General features: G+C 36.0%; 1 protein-coding gene across 1 annotated transcript in view; it reads left to right on the top strand.

The window, feature by feature from the left end:
• Nucleotides 1-16,225, top strand: part of haspin (histone H3 associated protein kinase) — a 66,650-nt gene extending 50,425 nt beyond the window's left edge. The window contains exons 9-18 of the mRNA XM_028801774.2: nt 324-445; nt 1,402-1,593; nt 3,050-3,135; nt 4,126-4,188; nt 4,623-4,714; nt 7,565-7,644; nt 9,028-9,116; nt 11,423-11,565; nt 12,176-12,278; nt 15,648-16,225. Of these exons, the coding sequence (XP_028657607.2) occupies nt 324-445; nt 1,402-1,593; nt 3,050-3,135; nt 4,126-4,188; nt 4,623-4,714; nt 7,565-7,644; nt 9,028-9,116; nt 11,423-11,565; nt 12,176-12,278; nt 15,648-15,861 (1,184 nt within the window). The 3' untranslated portion in view covers nt 15,862-16,225. The remainder of the gene's footprint in view (nt 1-323; nt 446-1,401; nt 1,594-3,049; nt 3,136-4,125; nt 4,189-4,622; nt 4,715-7,564; nt 7,645-9,027; nt 9,117-11,422; nt 11,566-12,175; nt 12,279-15,647) is intronic.
• The last annotated feature ends 1,944 nt before the right edge of the window (nt 16,226-18,169 follow it).

Below are 18,169 nucleotides of genomic sequence, written 5' to 3'. Positions count from 1 at the left end.
ATGCAATCGTGAATTTGTATTTATTTAGGGACAGTAAGTTTGAAAAGCATCTGGATGAAGTGAATGTAAAAACTGCTATTTATGCTAGTTTTCCGTTCAACATTTTTTTTTTCCACAGATCTGTTTTAAATCTGTTTGTATGTCAGAATTGGTGCTTATTGTAATTTTATGTGAACGGTGCCTCCACATAATGTTTGTAACCTGTTTGTGAATATCTACTTAAAACATTTTTGCTACATGTGAAGTCATTTCACTAATCAGTTTAATGTATCCAGATATTGGTATGGCATTATTTTTTAAAAACATGATCTTTTATTTTTCAGCTGTTTTTACTCCAAAGAAATTGAACCTTTCCTGTCTAGATACAAGTACAAATCTTTTAAAGACCAACTTTGATCTTACCGCAGAATCTTTGAGCCATTTCTCTGGAAACATTTCTTTATTGGTAAGTGCACAGAATACCTCAACTGTAAATGAAACTATAAATTTAAGATTTGTGTTTGGCTTTAGGTTACTCTATGCAATATATAATTTAGGGATTTTTAAAAATTACACACCAAGTCTACTCATACTCTTCCCAGTGTTTCAAAATTGTTTAGTACTGTATGTGCTATTATGTTCATCCTCACTTTTCCATATTTCCTTTTTTTTTGGCTATAATATAAGTTTGAAGGTGCCTTTACAAGCATCTTTCAATGTGCTTGGCTTCACAGTAAACAAGCCAAGTATAAGATTTAAAAAATATAGTAGAGATTTGAGATAAATTATTTAAAGTTCGAATTCTCTTCTCTCGGCACACACCTTTAATGAACACTTGCATGATTAAATATGTTTTAAGTATCTTTAATGTTATATAGATTAATATGGAGCTGGCTATACAGAACTTTGTTTGTTAATGTCTAAACTCTACTTTCTACTTTAACATTTTTAAATTTAACTATTGAAATAAATTATTGGAACATACTTTGCTTAGGGTAGCAGTGCAGAGCAGTCAGTCTATGTGCAATTTGCAGGTTCTCCCCCATTTTAGGGTGGCACAGTTGGGTAGTGGCTAGTGCTGCTGCCTTATTATACTGAGAGTAGGTTCAAATCTTGTCTCTATAAGCTATAGTATGCCTATTCCTCTTATATGCACGTATTCTGATTAATTTATTTTCTCTCTTGTAGTAAAGTGCATTTTAGTTTGATTGGTAACTCCGAATTTGCCTGATGTGCACCAGGCATTTTAGTGGTGATTTCCTGCCTTATTTCTTATATGGGATAGGCTCAGGCTGCTCTCAACTATGAATTAGACAATGTTGGTACAGAAAAATAACAACTAATATGGAAATAATGTTCTGTATGTAATAGATCTGAATTTACATACATATCTCTCTTAATCATTTTTGTTTTAATACACAGAATTCTCCAAACAGTATGTGTGACATCTCTGATGCAGAAAAAGTCTATCATGAATGCAAGCAAGAAGGCCCTATATCATTTGAAGAGTGCTTATCATCAAACAAATTGAAGCAGTGTAAAAAGATTGGTGAAGGAGCTTTTGGAGAAGTGTTTTGCACAACCAATAACAATGACGAACTTGTTGCTTTAAAGGTAACTTTTAAAGCAGTTCAGTTGTCACCTAGAGTGGCACTTGTAGTAATGAGCTCCATTATAACTTATTATAACTTACTGTGCACACCCTAATAACTAGTATTTAGTTGAAGCACATTTTGATTTTATTATAGCACTCAGTCTGCCAGTTTGGCACATCTGGGCTTGTAATTTTTGTCTACTCCTCCTTGGTAAAAATGTCCAGATCTGACAAATTATAAGTGCATCTCCTGTGCACAGCTCTCTTCAAGTCACCCTACAGATTTTCAAATGGATTAAGGCCTGGGCTTTGGCTGGGCCATTCCAGAACATTGATCTTCTTTTGATGAAGCCATCACTTTGTTGATTTTGATGTTTGCTTTGTGTCATTGTCATGCTGAAAGACGAAGTTCCTGTTCATCTTCAGCTTCCTAGCAGATGCTTGAAGATTTTGAGCCAAAATAGACCGATACTTGGAGCTATTCATGATTCCATCCACCTTGACTAAAGCCTTAGTTCCAACTGAAGTAAAGCAGCCCCAAAGCATGATGCTGCCTCCACCATGCTTCACTGTGGGTATGGTGTTCTTTTAATGATGTGCTGTTATTTTGCACCAAACAGGAGAGTGTACCGTTTTGCAAAGTTTAGTCAGGCTTGGATGTTTTTCTTTGTGAGAAAAGGCTTTTGTTTTGTTGCCCTACCCAACAACCAGACAAATGAAAAACATGAGTGATAGTTGTCAAATGTAGTGAACAACCAGTTCTTGCCAGGAAATCCTGCATCTCCTTTAATGTTTCTGTAGGCATCTTGGTGGCCTCCTTGGCCAGTTTTCTCCTTGTCTTGTCATCAGTCTTGGAGGGAAGACCTGATCTTGATAGAGTCACTGTTGAGCCACATTTTTCCCACTTGTTGATGACTGTCTTCCCCATGCTCCATGGGATGTTTAATGGTTTGGATACTTTTTTGTACCTGATTGATTCCTTTCAGTGATGAGAGCCCATTCATGTTTTAAAAGCTCTTTGGATCTCTGCATAATCCTACAGGAACTGGCAAACTTTATCTGAGCTCAATCAGAGCCACTTTAATTGATGTCAACTGTATACTGACTACTATTTCAGTTGAGATTTATTGTGATTGGTTGATTCTGAACGCAGCCAAATCCTTGATTATTAAAGGGTATTCACACTAATACAACCAGGCTTTTGTATGATTTTTTCCTTTTTTCACTAAAGTTTTTGATTTGTTTTCATCTGCTTTGTATAGATTGCAATTTTGCGATGAAGGTGGAATTTCTGACAGGATTTTATCTTGGTTTCATTTTTTTATTACCCAAAGTCTGGGATTTTGTAGACCTTTTATATCCTGTTTATGTGCATGTATATTTATATATATATGTGTGTGTGTATGTATGTATATGTATATGCTCTGTATGTATATATGTGTGTGTGTAACAGTACTGTCTCTGATTTCAATTCAGATCATTCCTATTGAGGGAAAGGATATTGTGAATGGAGAGAACCAGAAGATGTTTGGTGAAATCCTACATGAGATAATTATTTCCAAGTAGGTTTTGTTTTATATTTTGTTTTCTTTAATAGTAGTGGATTTAAGATGTAACAAGTCCTAGAGGTGCATATTGTACACATCTTTGAAAACCTTATGTATCTCAATTTTTTTTTTCATATATTGGAAATGTCACATGCTCCAACTGTAATGCAAATAGAATCGCTTTTATTAAAATACTTCAATGAAAGGTATAACTTGTGTTGTTCAAATTTTGCTGTACTTGTAACAAGATACCCAATGTCAGCCATCTTGACAACAGAAAAATTGAATCTGATTGGAACTCAAATTGTTCTCCTTGGCTGCCATACGTCATCCACCGTATAAATTCAAGATTATTTTTGAGTACTAAAAGACAGTAAAATTGTTAGTTGCTTGACTGACCAGCATGAAAGCCATATCAAATTGTGTGTTTCAGCATGCCTCTTTCTGTACTGTTGACTAAGATTAACAGTGTCATTCTAAGACACTCTGTTACTATACTCCATTTGTTTCATCAAGTTCCATGATAATGTTTCTGACCATCAGTCACTGACTGAATGTTTTTTGGATGGTTATCCTTTCTTTATGCACACACAACTTTGTTTTGCGTGAAAAATTGGTAGAGTTGTGGATTATGTGCTTCCGCTGCGCCATCATGCTACCTTCAAAGCAGCTTAATTCTTCTGCTCATTCTTCCTTTGAATCATGCACAGGTGTGTATACCTGTAGTAAATAACATTATCTGCTACTAATATTTATTTTGCCTTTATTCCAAGAGTACTTAGATATATCTATTTTACTTTTTAATATTTAGGATTACTGAAGTTAATTTGTCGTACACTTAATACACTGCTAATAATATTAATCACTCATTGAATTATCTGTGCCAAGATAAAGGTTTTGAAAAAAATCTGTATTGTAGCACAGTGCTTTTGGAAAGTTGTAATGGACAATCTGTTCAAAACAACTTGGCTTTTGTTTATATTTATTCTATTCTGTATTTCATAGGGAACTAAGCAGCTTGAAAGAAAGAAAACACAATCGATCAGATGGTTTTATAACTTTACACAGGTATGTGTTACTTCATCACTTTTATGTTTCATTTTATGAGCTATGAGATATGTAATACTTGTTGGAAGTTGACATCTGCTATTATAACATCTTTATTGCTGTTGTCACAGAAATATCTTTTGCTTGTTTTTCCAACATGGTACCTAAAATTTTACTTGAACTTTAAATTTAGCAATTCTAACTTTATATATTTATAGCTTAGCTATATTAGTATTTTGTCAGTGCACTGTTGACATAGACTTAGTTAAAATAAAAAAAAAGATGTCAAGCTCTTCCAGGCCCTTTGACCAAATGTAACACCTTCTTTTTGTTTGTATAGTTTTTCTCTAATAATATTTGTAAGAATGTTGCTAGTGTAGAATTTACTATTTAATTTTTAAAATTCATTGTCAAGTGTAGCATTGTCTTATTTATTTGTTTATTTTATTCCTTAGTCTGCATTGTGTTAAGGGATCCTATCCTGAACCCCTGCTTAAGGCTTGGGATGCATTTGATAAAGAGAGACAATCTGAAAATGATCGACCAGGTACAATATACATATGTTTAAGATGATTCCAGTATTTTTAACAGATTATCATTTTACGTTTTGTACATCCCAAGGCTGATGAAATATTAAGATAAGAACACAAGTATTGCTAATACTGTCTATTGACCAAAAATGAATGTGTTAAATTCTAGTGTATGTGTATACTGTTAGAAAATTACTAAACTGTCTTCACAGTTTTAATTCATGAAGAACTTTATTGCCTCCCAATATTTAATGCACAAACTAAAACTGAGGAAAATAACTATTCGAAAAACTAACATCTCAGTGCAGAATTAAATTGAGTATTGTTGTCTTGAATTAGTAAAAGGCATTAAGCTTTGTACACAATTTATTTAAAGAAAGGAAAAAAAACCCTGACAAAATAAGGTTCAGTCTATTAAAACAGGTAATCTGTTGTAAGGTAAATATTAAACCTAATAAACAAGTGTTGCTATTTTGTGAGTTAATATTTTTGTAGATGATTATACCACATTTTTATTTATATAAAATGGCATTCTGATCTGTAAAAATCAGATTATTAAAAAGTGTGGTTGTTGGATGTATACTGTAGTATCTGAGTGTTTAATTTGCATTTTCAGCGTCTTCTTCAGCTATCCACACCAACTGTACCGGTCAGAGTTGGGTATTAATAATATTCTGCTCTCCATGCTACTAAATTTAGTCAACAAAGCTCTGTATCTCTTCTACTAAACAAAGAATGAAGCTTGCTACCTCTTCAATACATAGCCATGGAAATTCTCTGGTGAACAGTCCTAGGAATTTCCTGGGGTTTATTTATTTGTTAAATACCACAGAGATAAAGTAATTTTATGGGTTGATAGTGTTTATACATAAAATTCCCTGGTAAGGAAGTGGGAATCCTGAAAGTTAATTTTGGTTATGTCTAAAGGAAACTATAATAGAGCAGCAACAAGTGAGTATTTTTTTTCTGTGGTTTATTTATTTACAATAGAATCTGAAAGAAGTTGCACAGATTTAAGATTCCGCTGGTTAAACAGTGCATACCTTCAATTCCAAAATATCACTGTTGAAAATTGCATTCGTAAGCAAATACATTATCGTCTATTCAGATTGGTCCAGTTATGGTTAAACCTATCAAAACAAGCAATTTCCGAAAACGAAACAAGTCACTGCCTGAATCTTTTGTAATGGCTGTTTTGTCATGTGATTTTCTAAACTGCTTAATCCAGACCAGGGAAATGGGGGGTGCTAGAGCCTATCCCAGCTAGTAAGGAGCGCAAGGCAGGACAGGGCCTTATTTAGCATAATCAACTCGCTTAACCTGCATGTCTCTGGACAGTTGAAGGAAACCCCCCTCAGACACAGGTAGAACAGGAAAACTCCACAAAGGGAGGACTCGGAACACAAACCCTGGTCTCATTACTGTGAAGCAGCAGTGCTATCATTGTGCCACCATGCCACTGATGGTTGGTTTGTTTATTATGAATAACATACAAACAATCATTATAAACTTGCTTTCAATCCTTTGAACATGATTTGTAAATTACCCTAACTTAATGACTTTGTTTTCTCTCTATTATAATAAAAAAAAACCTTGGGACGAGACAAGACTAATACTGCGACTTACAACTATTTTCAAACAAGACCGCGGTCATCAGGTGCAATTCAGCACTTAACCTGGGCAGACACCAATCTATTTAAGGACTTACTTGTGAACACACACACACACGCTTATGAAGATCCAGTTTAGAATCACCCATTCATCTAAATATGACAGCAAGAAACGATGAAGTCAAACGAATTAATGCGAAAATTGTCGATCGGTTACATGGCAAATTGATTAAATGCATATCAATAGACTATGCTGAAGCAGTTGGTGGTGATCGTGCAGAAGATGAAAACATCAATTTACAATATCCTGTCGAATATCTACAAGTGTTAACACCATCCGGTCTTCCACCAGCCAAATTACTGTTAAAAGAAGGATGTATCTTAATGTTATTTCGTAATTTATGTATGAGTGATGGAGTATGCAATGGATCAGAATTAATTGTATTAAAAATTGGTCGAACAATTCTAACATGTAAAATTTTAACAGGCGACAAGAAAGGTAATGTAGTACATTTTCTGCGAATAACATTAGGCACAAAAGCAGATCTTGATATGCCATTCATATTAAAACGTTTACAGTTTCCCGTGAGAATCGCTTTTTCTATGACAATTAACAAATCACAGGGACAAACATTCGAAAAAGTCGGATTATTTATTAGTGAGAAAAAAAATGGGCAGTTATATGTTGCGTTGTCACAATGTAAATCCAAACATGGAATCAAAATTCAGTGCGATCTTGAAGAAAACATAATTCCAAGTATTGTTTTAACTTAGGTTTTAAAGTAAAAGTGAAAATAATGCATATGTAACAATTGCCATGAAAATAACAATCTCTTTAAATTGTATATCTGGTTAACCAAACCCGGGGGTTGGCGAGCAAAGCGAGCAGGGGGCAGAGCCCCCTAGTAAATTAATATAAGATTGTAATGAGTACATCTCCTTTCTTGCCTAAAGACCAATTCAGGATCTTCAGTTCGTAAAGCATGTGTGTAAATTATTTTTAAAATTTAACTCAAGTTTTACTTGATATACAAATGATTGGAAAAGCTGATTGATTCGCCTAGCAAGATATTATCCTAGAGATTTTAGAGTAGTTTAATTGTTCTTAGATAAGCATATTACCAGTGCACCAGCATGCTGTTAGACATTAAAATGTTTTACACTAATGACTTCTGTATAAAGTTCTTAATCATATTGAACCATGTGTTTTTCAGTAAGTAGCAACAAAGATTAAAATACGTTTGATTTATTTTTCAGATTTCTTTGGAAATGACCAGTTGTTTCTGGTACTAGAATTTGAATTTGGAGGGAGTGATCTTGAAAACATGCAGAAAAAAGTAAGTTGATATTTTGGAGTATTAGGCTTGCTTTTAATTTGAAGAGGGGACACTATATAAGCTGCAGAGTGAAGAAAGCCACCTTATTGTATTTCAGTTTTGCTGGTAAGTTTTATACAGCACTAGCAATGTTTTAAATGATATTTAATGTATATTATCTGAATATTTGAAAAAGTATAGCAGCAGTGAAGAGCATTATCCATACATGTTGAGGCTAATAATAAAAAACTGTAAGCTGAGGGCCTCTTCTTGAAAATAATTTAGGTGCTCTCAGTTGTTTTGATTTGGTACTAATTTCATAATCACTGTGAAAGGTTTACTCGGAGTTTCCTTGATAAGATTCTAACAAAGCTGCAGATACAGTATATGCAGTGGGAGTAATTTTTGGTTGTTCTTTTAAAATATCATTTTGTACAAATGTGGGCTTGATATTGCATAACTAAATAACTGTCACTTAAATCTTGTCAATCAATGAAAAAGGTGAACATTTCCAATGTGTGTCTCCAACAAATTTTGACTGGTGAATTTATTTTTGAACTTTAGGACCCACTTTCAGAGTCTTTTTAAATAATATTATTAGGGTGCCTTTAGTGTTAGATATGCCCTTTTGGTTAATCTTAATAGTATAAATTATTCACCCCTCTTCCAAACCCACTTATCTAGAGCAGGGTTGTGAGAAGGCTGGGTCTGTTTCAGCAATTATCAATCCCTGTACAGGGTGCCAGGCCATCACAGAGTGAACACACACACACACACACACACCACATCAGGGGCTAATTTAGCATCACTAGTTCACCCAACCTGCATTGTTTTTGAACTGTGAGAGGAAATTGGAGCACCAGAAAGAATACGCTAGCTATACACGGGGAGCACCTTGGATGTGAACCTTGGTCTCCTTGTTCTGAGCCAGCGGCATTACCACTAGCTCACTGTGCCATCCTGTATAGATTATAATACCTGTAATACCTATTAGTCAAAATTACAGTCCATGGTGCAAATGCACTCGACATGTTCAGATATATAGAGGCTTCTTTAAGGATTGTATAGTACCTACAGCTCTTGATATGAAGTAACACTATTTCTGTCTTACTAGACTTTTACACAATCAGGATTAAATACAGTAATTGCATCTAATCATCATGGAAATTTAGATATGTTAGATGTGCCATAATGTTTTTCTTTCCTTAATTAAATATCATCATCTGATACCCCACTGAATTTTCAGTGTTTGCAAGTTATGTGGGATTTCAGTTTTAACATACAGTGATATATCTGCTTATGGAACATATCAATGTGGTCTAAATGGTCCTAATTTACTTATATGAAAATATTTTTAAAGAGTCTGTAAATATAAAAGTGTTCCTCATGTTTTCATTTTTTTAGCTGCCTTCACTGATTACAGCAAAGAGTATTTTGCATCAAGTTACTGCAGCCTTAGCTGTGGCTGAACAGGCTTTTTGTTTTGAACACAGGTAAGAAAAAATATTAAATTGCAAAAATGAATATCTATTTTTCAGAAATGGTTTACCTTATTTAATTATACATAAAAGTCAAGGCTTCCATTTTGTAAGTAGGAACTATATTAACAAGTTTATTTTATTTTTGAGAATCAATTGGTAATTTCTATGATATCGATAGGAGATTTTTCAACATAATTTGCCCCCAGACTGCATTAGGAAGATACAGTAAATGGTTTGTTAGACCAGCAAACTCACTTTTCCTTGTTGTAGGACAGAGTGACATTGTCATTTTTGAATTTGGTATGCAAAGTGAAGCTGCATCTCTCAAACCTGAGCAATCTTTGACTGCACTCTTTAATAAAACGTCTCTCAGCTAAGGGGTGAATTTCATTGTGGAACTGCTCGAGTGGTCCTCTGTTTGTCTGATAAGGCAGTATCAATCAAAATGAAATGATTCAGTTGATTGTGCATCCTAGGCACATAAGGTGTAAGTCCCCGGCATGTTTCATCGCACAGGGTCTCATTTATAAGACTTTGTGTGGTGGACAGAGTGAAAATATTTGTACGCCAAATTTTTTTGATTTATAAAATCTTGTGTACACACATTTGTATGCAGTGTACCTCTATAAATGACAATCATCTTGTAAATGTGCATACATAAATGCTCCTCAAATCCAGCCCAGTTGCCATCCTGAAACAACCATGTATGAACCATGCTACTCAGCCTCATATACTGTATATGTAATGAACAGATTCACCTGAGACTACGGCAGCAAGAAGGGCCTTGGTCAGGGAGGTGACCACGAATCCAATGGTCACTGTAATAAAGCTTCAAAATTCCACTCTTAACATGGGTGAACCTGGGAAAAGGGTGACCATCCCAGCAGTGCTTCAGCAATCAGTAGTTAATAGTAGAATGGCCAGACTAAAGCCACTATTAAGTAAAAGGCATATGCTAAACAGTCTAAAGAACTCGGAGCATGAGGAAAAATATTCACTAGGCTGTTGAAACAAAAACTGAAGTGTTTAGGCAGAACTCCAAGCAGTATGTCTGGTGAAGACCACTGTTCCTCATCTGCCTAATACCATCCCTGAGTTGAAGCATGGTGGTGGCAACATCATATCATGAGAGTGTTTCTCAGTGGCAGGAACAGGAAGACTTGTCAGAATTAATGGAAGGATTAATGTGGCCAAATATATAGAGGTTCTTGAAAAAACCTTTTCCAGAGTGCACATAAACATACAGCCAAGACAACACTGGAGTGGCATTGGTACAAGTCTGTGACAGTTCTTGAGTGGCCTAGCCAAAGCCCAGACTTAAACCCCCTTGAACAGTTGTGAAGAGACCTAAATCTAATGGATCTGGAGAAGAATGAAATAAACTGGTCAAATCCAGGTGTGCAAAGCTTGTAGAGACTTGCCCAAGAAGACTTAAAGCTATAACTGCTACCTGAAAACATGTTTTCTCATTGCCATCATGAGTTGCTGAGTATACACACTGATGAGTAAAAATTGCAAATTTATCCATTAAAAGTAATGCATACTTTGTTTTGTAGATTTAAGATGAAGAGGTCTGACTATATCTTGAACCCATTGTACATGCTTACCCTTTCTCTAATATTTGTGTTACGAATAAATTGTATTCTCTTCATTGAAGCAAGTGTTGAAGAGTAGTCTGTGCAGCTCATAAAAAAGAACTTGTGTTAATTTATGAACAGCACTTTTCTGAAATTAATCCAAGCTAAATTATTCCATGCTTTTGAAAGTTTTTCTGGTAATTCATTGATTTTTTGTTTCAGTATTTGCTACTGAACTGATAGTAAATACTGCTGATTGAGGAAGCCTGTAGTTCTTTAAAGGGATCTTCAAAATTTTTATTGAAAATATTATGGGTTAACACATTTCTTCCACTAAATGACAGTAAGTCTAATGTTTGTGATATTGCCCAGTGCTAAGGTTAAAGGACAATATCCCCTATTGACAGTTCTTTTTGTCAGTTAAAAAATGGGGGTTCTCAACCTGTGAACAGCCCACACTAGTTAATAAATGTTACTGACCCATTCACAAATCATTCGCTCATTTCTCTTCACATTTCTATCTAGTCAATGTTTAACACCACCTTATATGTACCATAATCTCTTGTGATTTGTGTGTCTGTCTTTGTCTCCTGTTAGGCAATCATTATGTCAGAATTTTCTTTCTCCTTTTTACGATGCTTTTAAATGGTTATAATAGAACATTCAATATATATATTTTTTACTTGATATAAAGTATTTCAATTGTTTAACTCCCTTTAAATGATTTGTTTTGTTGAACAGAGATTTACATTGGGGAAATATACTTGTGAAGAAAACCAACAATGTGAAAGAAGAATACATGTTGAATGGAACTAAACGTAATTTAACAACTCACGGCTATCATGTGAATTTGATAGACTACACTCTATCTAGACTGGAAATAGGTTAGTCGGTCAATACCTAATGCAATACCTTATACAAGTTCAGATTAATTAACTCACATTTGAAGCAAATTTTCCACTGAATGTATATAGTTGTAATAACTTTATCCTCTAATCTCAATTCATTATTTTAAACAAAGTGACAAGTACAGGCAATTAAAGACTTCACGGTTACTGACAATTTATGTTAGCAAACATCGTTCCTGAAATAAAGCTCTTAGCATTATTGATAAAGTTATGATTATGATTTTGATACTTTTTAATAACTTGTAGTTTAGTGCCAGCAGTGTGGTAGAACACACATTAAGGTAGAAGTAGTGATGCTTGTATTTAGTAGATGGCTTATGGCCATTGCCCTTTTTTGTTTTTATAGTATATGTGTGATGGATCAGTTTGAGTTAAATGTGTTTATGCTACACTACAATGCAAGTAGTAAGCAGAGTAGTTTTAAACATTTGTTGTGTACAAACTGGCAGCAGTCACAATTTTTTGTCAGCATGTTTTGATAGAAGGCAGAGATATTATACACATTAGTGCACTGTGTTTACTGTTAAACATTTTATAAAGAAAATTGAAAATCAGGTGTTTGTAACTCAATTTGTTCATTCCATAGATGGATTAACAGTTTCCTGTGATATTTCATCTGATGAAGCACTTTTTATGGGACAAGGAGACTATCAGTTTGACATTTATAGAAAAATGAGGAAAGAAAATAAGTAAGCGTTGAACATGTTTAAGTCCATTTTATTGAATTATTTAAGTTGGGCATTTAATTTTAAAATGATGTACTGTACATAGTTATTAGTGTATTAGTGGAGGTAAAAATATAACTGCAATGGTGTTGACTCATAATTTCCAGGTTAATGAATACCATATATACTCGTGGATGAGTCCGGACTTGATTTTACCGTAAAATTTCTGCTATTTTATAATGTCAATCATATAAGTCGAATGCGGAAAACTCATGCTATTGGTCCAAGAGATTATGATATGCTAGCACCCACCTGAGAGAGTAACCACGGAGCCACTGCCTATTTTTTTGCATGTGGGTGTGGCAGTGCGCTGTATCAGCCTAACCTCTTTCTCTCTCTCGCACTCTCTCTCTCTATTGTGCCTACGTGACCACACGGTAATACCTGATCTATTCTGAAGCAACGTTTGCACTGTTTTGTGTTTTTCGTATCTCATACCCTTATACACCTTTATGGTAAGAGCAACCCTTATCTACAATGGAGCATTTAATCAGATGAAAATATGAAGCAGGTTTTAAATTAAACGTTGTTGAAGTAGCGAAAGAAATTGGTAACTGCGCTGCTGCAACAAAATTCGATGCGTCTGAGAAACTGATGCGAGATGGATGAGGCAAGAAGATTTTTTTAACAGGCATAAAGTTGGGGTCTGATTTTATGATCGATTTTTCAGGTTTCAAGACCCAACTTATATGCGAGTATATATGGTAGTACTTGCAAAAATATACAGCTCCTTCTTTTATTGTCTCACGAAATTATAGAATGATACATTTAAAATTTTTAATACTTCTGTTTTATTCAAAATTTTTAAATGTGAGCTACAAAATCTAAAGTGAATTTAAATAAGAAAAAGAAAAAAATACCTGAAGAATCCCTTAGTTTTTCGGACTGATGACATTGGCGTTTCCTTTTAGAAATCCCCATGGTCCAGTGTGGGTGGAGGGAGTTTTTGCCAAGTCGTTAGAAATGTGCTGCCATGTCTGCTTTGGCTCTTTTCAAGGATTTCCATTGATCCTCAAGTGCAGACTTTGGCTGGTCCAGTCTAAACCATGTTCTAGTCAAGGGACAGTTTTAGTTTTTCTATTCTTTAGAGTTTGCTTCCCGTAATTTAATCCAAACGATAACAATGTTGAATGCTACCATAGAGAAGTTACTACAGTACCATATTAATTTGTCTGCTTATTTTTAAGAAACATTTCTTAATAAGGAGACCAGTCTGTTTGCATTTGTATCTGCACTGCTAATGCTAATAATCAGCATTTGGATGCACTTAAGGTAGCAAACTGTACAGAAATGGGTAAGCTAAAAGGAAAATAGGCAGAGAAACATTAGAATATAAGCAGTGGCAAAAATATAAATATGTATGAATTTCTTAGAAATAGGCCAGATAACTCATCAATGTGAGCAATTAAAACTAGGAATGGTGCACTGATACTGAAATTGATTGGAATAAAAACCTACAGCCTTGAGGGTCCCCCAGGTCTGGACCTGAAAACAACTACTGTGGCTCTTTGGTTTGCTTCTTCTGGTTAATTCAGCATATTACAACCAAAAAACTTTCAAGGAAGTCTTTAGGAACAGTGGATTTGAATTAGGGCTACTAAGAATCACTTCAGAAATTGTTAGATGAAATCCTTCTACTTGACTTGGAATGTGATTGGATAAATCGGAATACAATTGTAAACCTCTTTCCTAAAATCACCCATGCACATTTCAAGGAAAAGGTGTCTGTCTTGAGTTGTGTCAGTTTCAGCCATTACATAAACAAATGTTGAAACTTTGTGGAGATGTTCTGGTATCTACTGTAGTGTATATTGCTTTATTTAACCATCAGTCATTTGTTACCATCCTGATCAATCTAGCTCAGGGTCCTGGGAGGGCAGAGACGGGCAGCGATTTGTGTGTATTGGACGTCCATCTGTTTATTTTGGTTCATCTCCACTGTGTAGTTGTAACTAACTATGATGTGTGAATGAGTGCTAAATATTTACAGTATGTCCTTTATAGCACCCCAAGTCTAGAAGACAGCTACATTAAGCAAACTGAGACTTCCATGCAGCTGCTTTATAGCACCCCATGTTTATGGCTTTACCCACACATAGACAGCTGCCTCGAGCAAACAGACGTGCTAGCTTGGCATAAGCTGACCACACAGATGTCTTCAGACCTGAGCGTCACTCCACACATGTGCCCGCTCTCTGCTCAGCTTGTGAAAGTTGTCCCTCCTTAGCTACTAACCCCTGTTGGAATATGACAGTGGACAACAGAAGGTGCTCTTATCACTATACTTTGGCCCACCCAAACAATGTAAACTTTATTTTAGTATAAAGCATTGGTAGCAAAAATGGGAAATGTATTTTAAAAGTGTTGTTGAAAGATACTTATCATGATGATAATGAATCGCTTCAAGACTAGGTAAGCTGCTCAAGTGTTTCTTCAGTCTGCAGAGGTTTGTATCTCGCCAAGATCAGTGGGAACACAAAAACGTTTTGTTGTCTGTTTCTATGCAGCATGCCTTCTAAACTTGAGGGCATCTGTCCATGTGGAATTAACAATGAGGTCAGTAATTATCTGTCATGTTTACATTATTAACCGAAGTAGTTTTCCCAGGCTGTGCTAATCTTAATCACACCAAGCTGATAAGGAAGGTTGTTTTATTATTTTTCACATTCCCAAAAAAATGCATCTAACAACCCAGAGACCTCTCTAAATGAATAATGTAAAAGATTCAGAGTTTAAATCCGTGCCTAGCAGTGTACACTATATATCATTTAAAGAGGCAAAGCATCAATTAAAGATTTTAATACAAGAGTCGGTTTGAGTTGGAGACGTTTAATGCTGGGTAATCAGCCTTAGTTTTATTGCGGTTTGTTCAGTTTAGACATGTTGGTGTGTTTTTGTTTTGTTACAAATCACATGCCAAAAGCAGCACTTGTCGGATTCGAATTGAGGGCTCTTCTCATCTTAATGATCTGAGCTGCGCGAGGAAGTGCCAGCAAAGCCAGGGCAGGGTGGCCATGCATACTGAACACACAACGGCCAGGAATCCCGCTGGGTGTCAGGTGTGAGCCGACATGGCTACCCATCGCACAGCCACATGTTTATAAAATATGAACAGCCTCATTGTCAAAATCGGTAGCTTTTATTATCTATATTAGTTTTGCTCTTTTATTTGAATATAGACAATTGATCTTCAATTCATTAAAAGAAAGGTATGTTTATATTTGTACACGATGGCTAGAATTTAGATGTAACTGACATCTTCTAAAAACAGCATTGTATAATGGAACTTTTGTTTTTTTGGTGTACTAAATGACGTATGTTTGTTTCTTGCAGTAACAGCTGGAGTGAATACCACCCTCACAGTAACGTCCTGTGGCTGCATTACTTAACAGACAAATTGCTTCACTTAAACTACAAAACAAAAGCCCGAACATCTGCACTAAGAGCTCTGAAAAAAAGTATCGAGCAGTTCTACCAAGATGTCCTCAAATACGAGTCGGCAATGGATGTCTTACAGCACAGTAGCCTTTTCCAAGAAAGCCAATAAAATGGGCACTCGATGCGGTGCGGCTTTTTTCCGCTCATTAAAAAAATTGGGCCCATATTATGTCGTTCACAAATTCTGTTTTGTTTGTTACTTTTTACTTTGATCATGGATATTTTGCAGATACTTTGCAAAATATCAAATAAAGCAGATCATGTAAAATGACGTGCTGATACTAACGGGTCTACTGTCCAGTGTAAATGTCTTGTATACAGTAATTAAATATTTTTTAGAGTTTTAATTTGAGGTTTATTTTTATTAAATTATCCAACCTCCTTATTTTCATAATTGTTTCATTAATAAGTCATTTTCATAATCATATTTGGTTTATGTTTTAACTATTTACAGTACTTCATGTATTACCAACAGTGTAAGTTTTCATTTACTTTGATATTGTTACTAATATTTTATGCACTTAATTGAATTGTTTTATAGATTTTTAAAGTGTTGGCCTTCTTTTATATTTTTAAAAGTATATTATTACGAGGTTCAATTATTAACATTTGAGATGATTAAATATACAATCATGAGATCATCATAACATATGGACTTAAGGTTTCATTTAAAAAGTATAGACAATGGTATGTAATAAATAAATTTTGACTTTACAGTAATTTATTGAACAAAATATAAATAGATATGCTATTTCTGTCTGCAGAAAAGCACATCCACCCCAGGCTATACTAGCTTGGCGCCCCTGACGGTGGGATTGCTGCCGACTTCGACTGGGGCAGAGGTTTTCCCCACTGCTCCACTCGGAATGGTTTCAGCTGTGTGATGGTTGAGGGATGTCTTGTGTTTCAGACTTCCCACAACATCTCGATTTGGACTCTAACTTGGCCATTCCAAAACCTTCCTTTTTTTTCAGCCATTCCTTGGTGGATGTACTGTTATGTTTAGGGTCATTGCCATGTTGCAAGGTCCACTTTTGGTTGAGTTTGTCTTCTGAGAGATGGTCTGACATTATCCTCAAGCACCCTCTGGCACAGTGGAGAATGCATAATGGATTCTGTGATGGTTCAGTGGCTTTACTGTCATACCATCCATACACCATACAGTGGCAGAAAGTAACATTCCCTAGGGCCATCATGCAACATGTACATAGACACAGGACAAGTGCAAAACATGGCACTGTACATAGAAAAATAAATGAATGATAATAGGTAAGTGAGTAGAGAGTAATAATACCAGATTGAGAGCATGCACTGATGGTGTGTTGCTGCACTCATCACATGTTGAGCCCCCGCGATGGTGACCCAAGTGCAGTGGGCGACACCTCAGCACCACACTGGAACAGTTTGAGGTTTTTTTTATGGTGGCTGGAGTGCCAATCCTGCCACCCACCCCAGGTTTTCCCAGTAAGTTGAAGGACCTGCTTGCAGGGCTGGATGCAGATTAATGTCACACCCAGGATGAAGCAATCGCAGGTTAAGGGCCCAATGAAGTAGAGTCACAATAATAAATAATAACTTACACTTGTTACTACTGCTGATTTTTATTGTAACAAACATACTGCATATAAATAAGTTGCTAGGAGCAAATCAGAGGATGGGGGGGCAGCCCTGAATTCAGAATCTGGACAGCTAAGGTGTAGAAGCTGTTGCTGAACTGGTTCAGATGCTACAGTATTGTCACCAAATAAAAACTGGGACAAAGGGACCGTCAGAGGGGTGGGAGCAGGCCTTCACAATGCTGTGGGTTGTGCAGATGCAAAGCTTTCTAAAGGTGTCTTTAATGGAGGGCAGAGAGCTCTCAATGATCTTCTCTACTGTGTGCACTCTCTGTTGTAGGGCCTTAAGCTCAGAAAAAAAATGCAGGTCCCAAATCAGAGTCTGATGCAGATAGTCAGAATGCCCCCTGTAGAATGTGGTGAGAATGGGGGGTTGTGGGGTCGTAGGCCGGCATTATTCAGCCACAGAAGGAACTGGAGCCGCTGCTGCACCTTCTTGGCTATGGAGGTGGTATTAATTGATCAAGTAATGTTGGCTGCCCTGTGCACACCAAGGAATTTGGAGCTCTTGACCAATTCCACTTCCACTGTAGAGCCCTTAATGTGCAGTGAGGTGTTTGTTGCACCAGTCTGCCAATCGTCTTCTCTCCATTCTACAAGCAGACTTGTCTCCATTGCTGATGAGACCCATCACCATAGTGATGGTGTTAGAGCTGTAAGCAGCTAGACAATCATGAGTGAACAGAAGTGGGTTGAGTATGCAGTCCTGGTGGCACCAGTGCTCAGCGTGATGGTACTGGAGATGGTGATTCCAACACAGGCTGTCTGGGGGTCTTTCTATCAGGATGTCCCAGAACCTGT

This window comes from Erpetoichthys calabaricus, chromosome 5 (genome assembly GCF_900747795.2).
Source record: "Erpetoichthys calabaricus chromosome 5, fErpCal1.3, whole genome shotgun sequence".
Lineage (NCBI taxonomy): Eukaryota > Metazoa > Chordata > Cladistia > Polypteriformes > Polypteridae > Erpetoichthys > Erpetoichthys calabaricus.
Note: the sequence above shows the minus strand (reverse complement) of the source record. Positions and strands in the feature narration are given on the sequence as shown.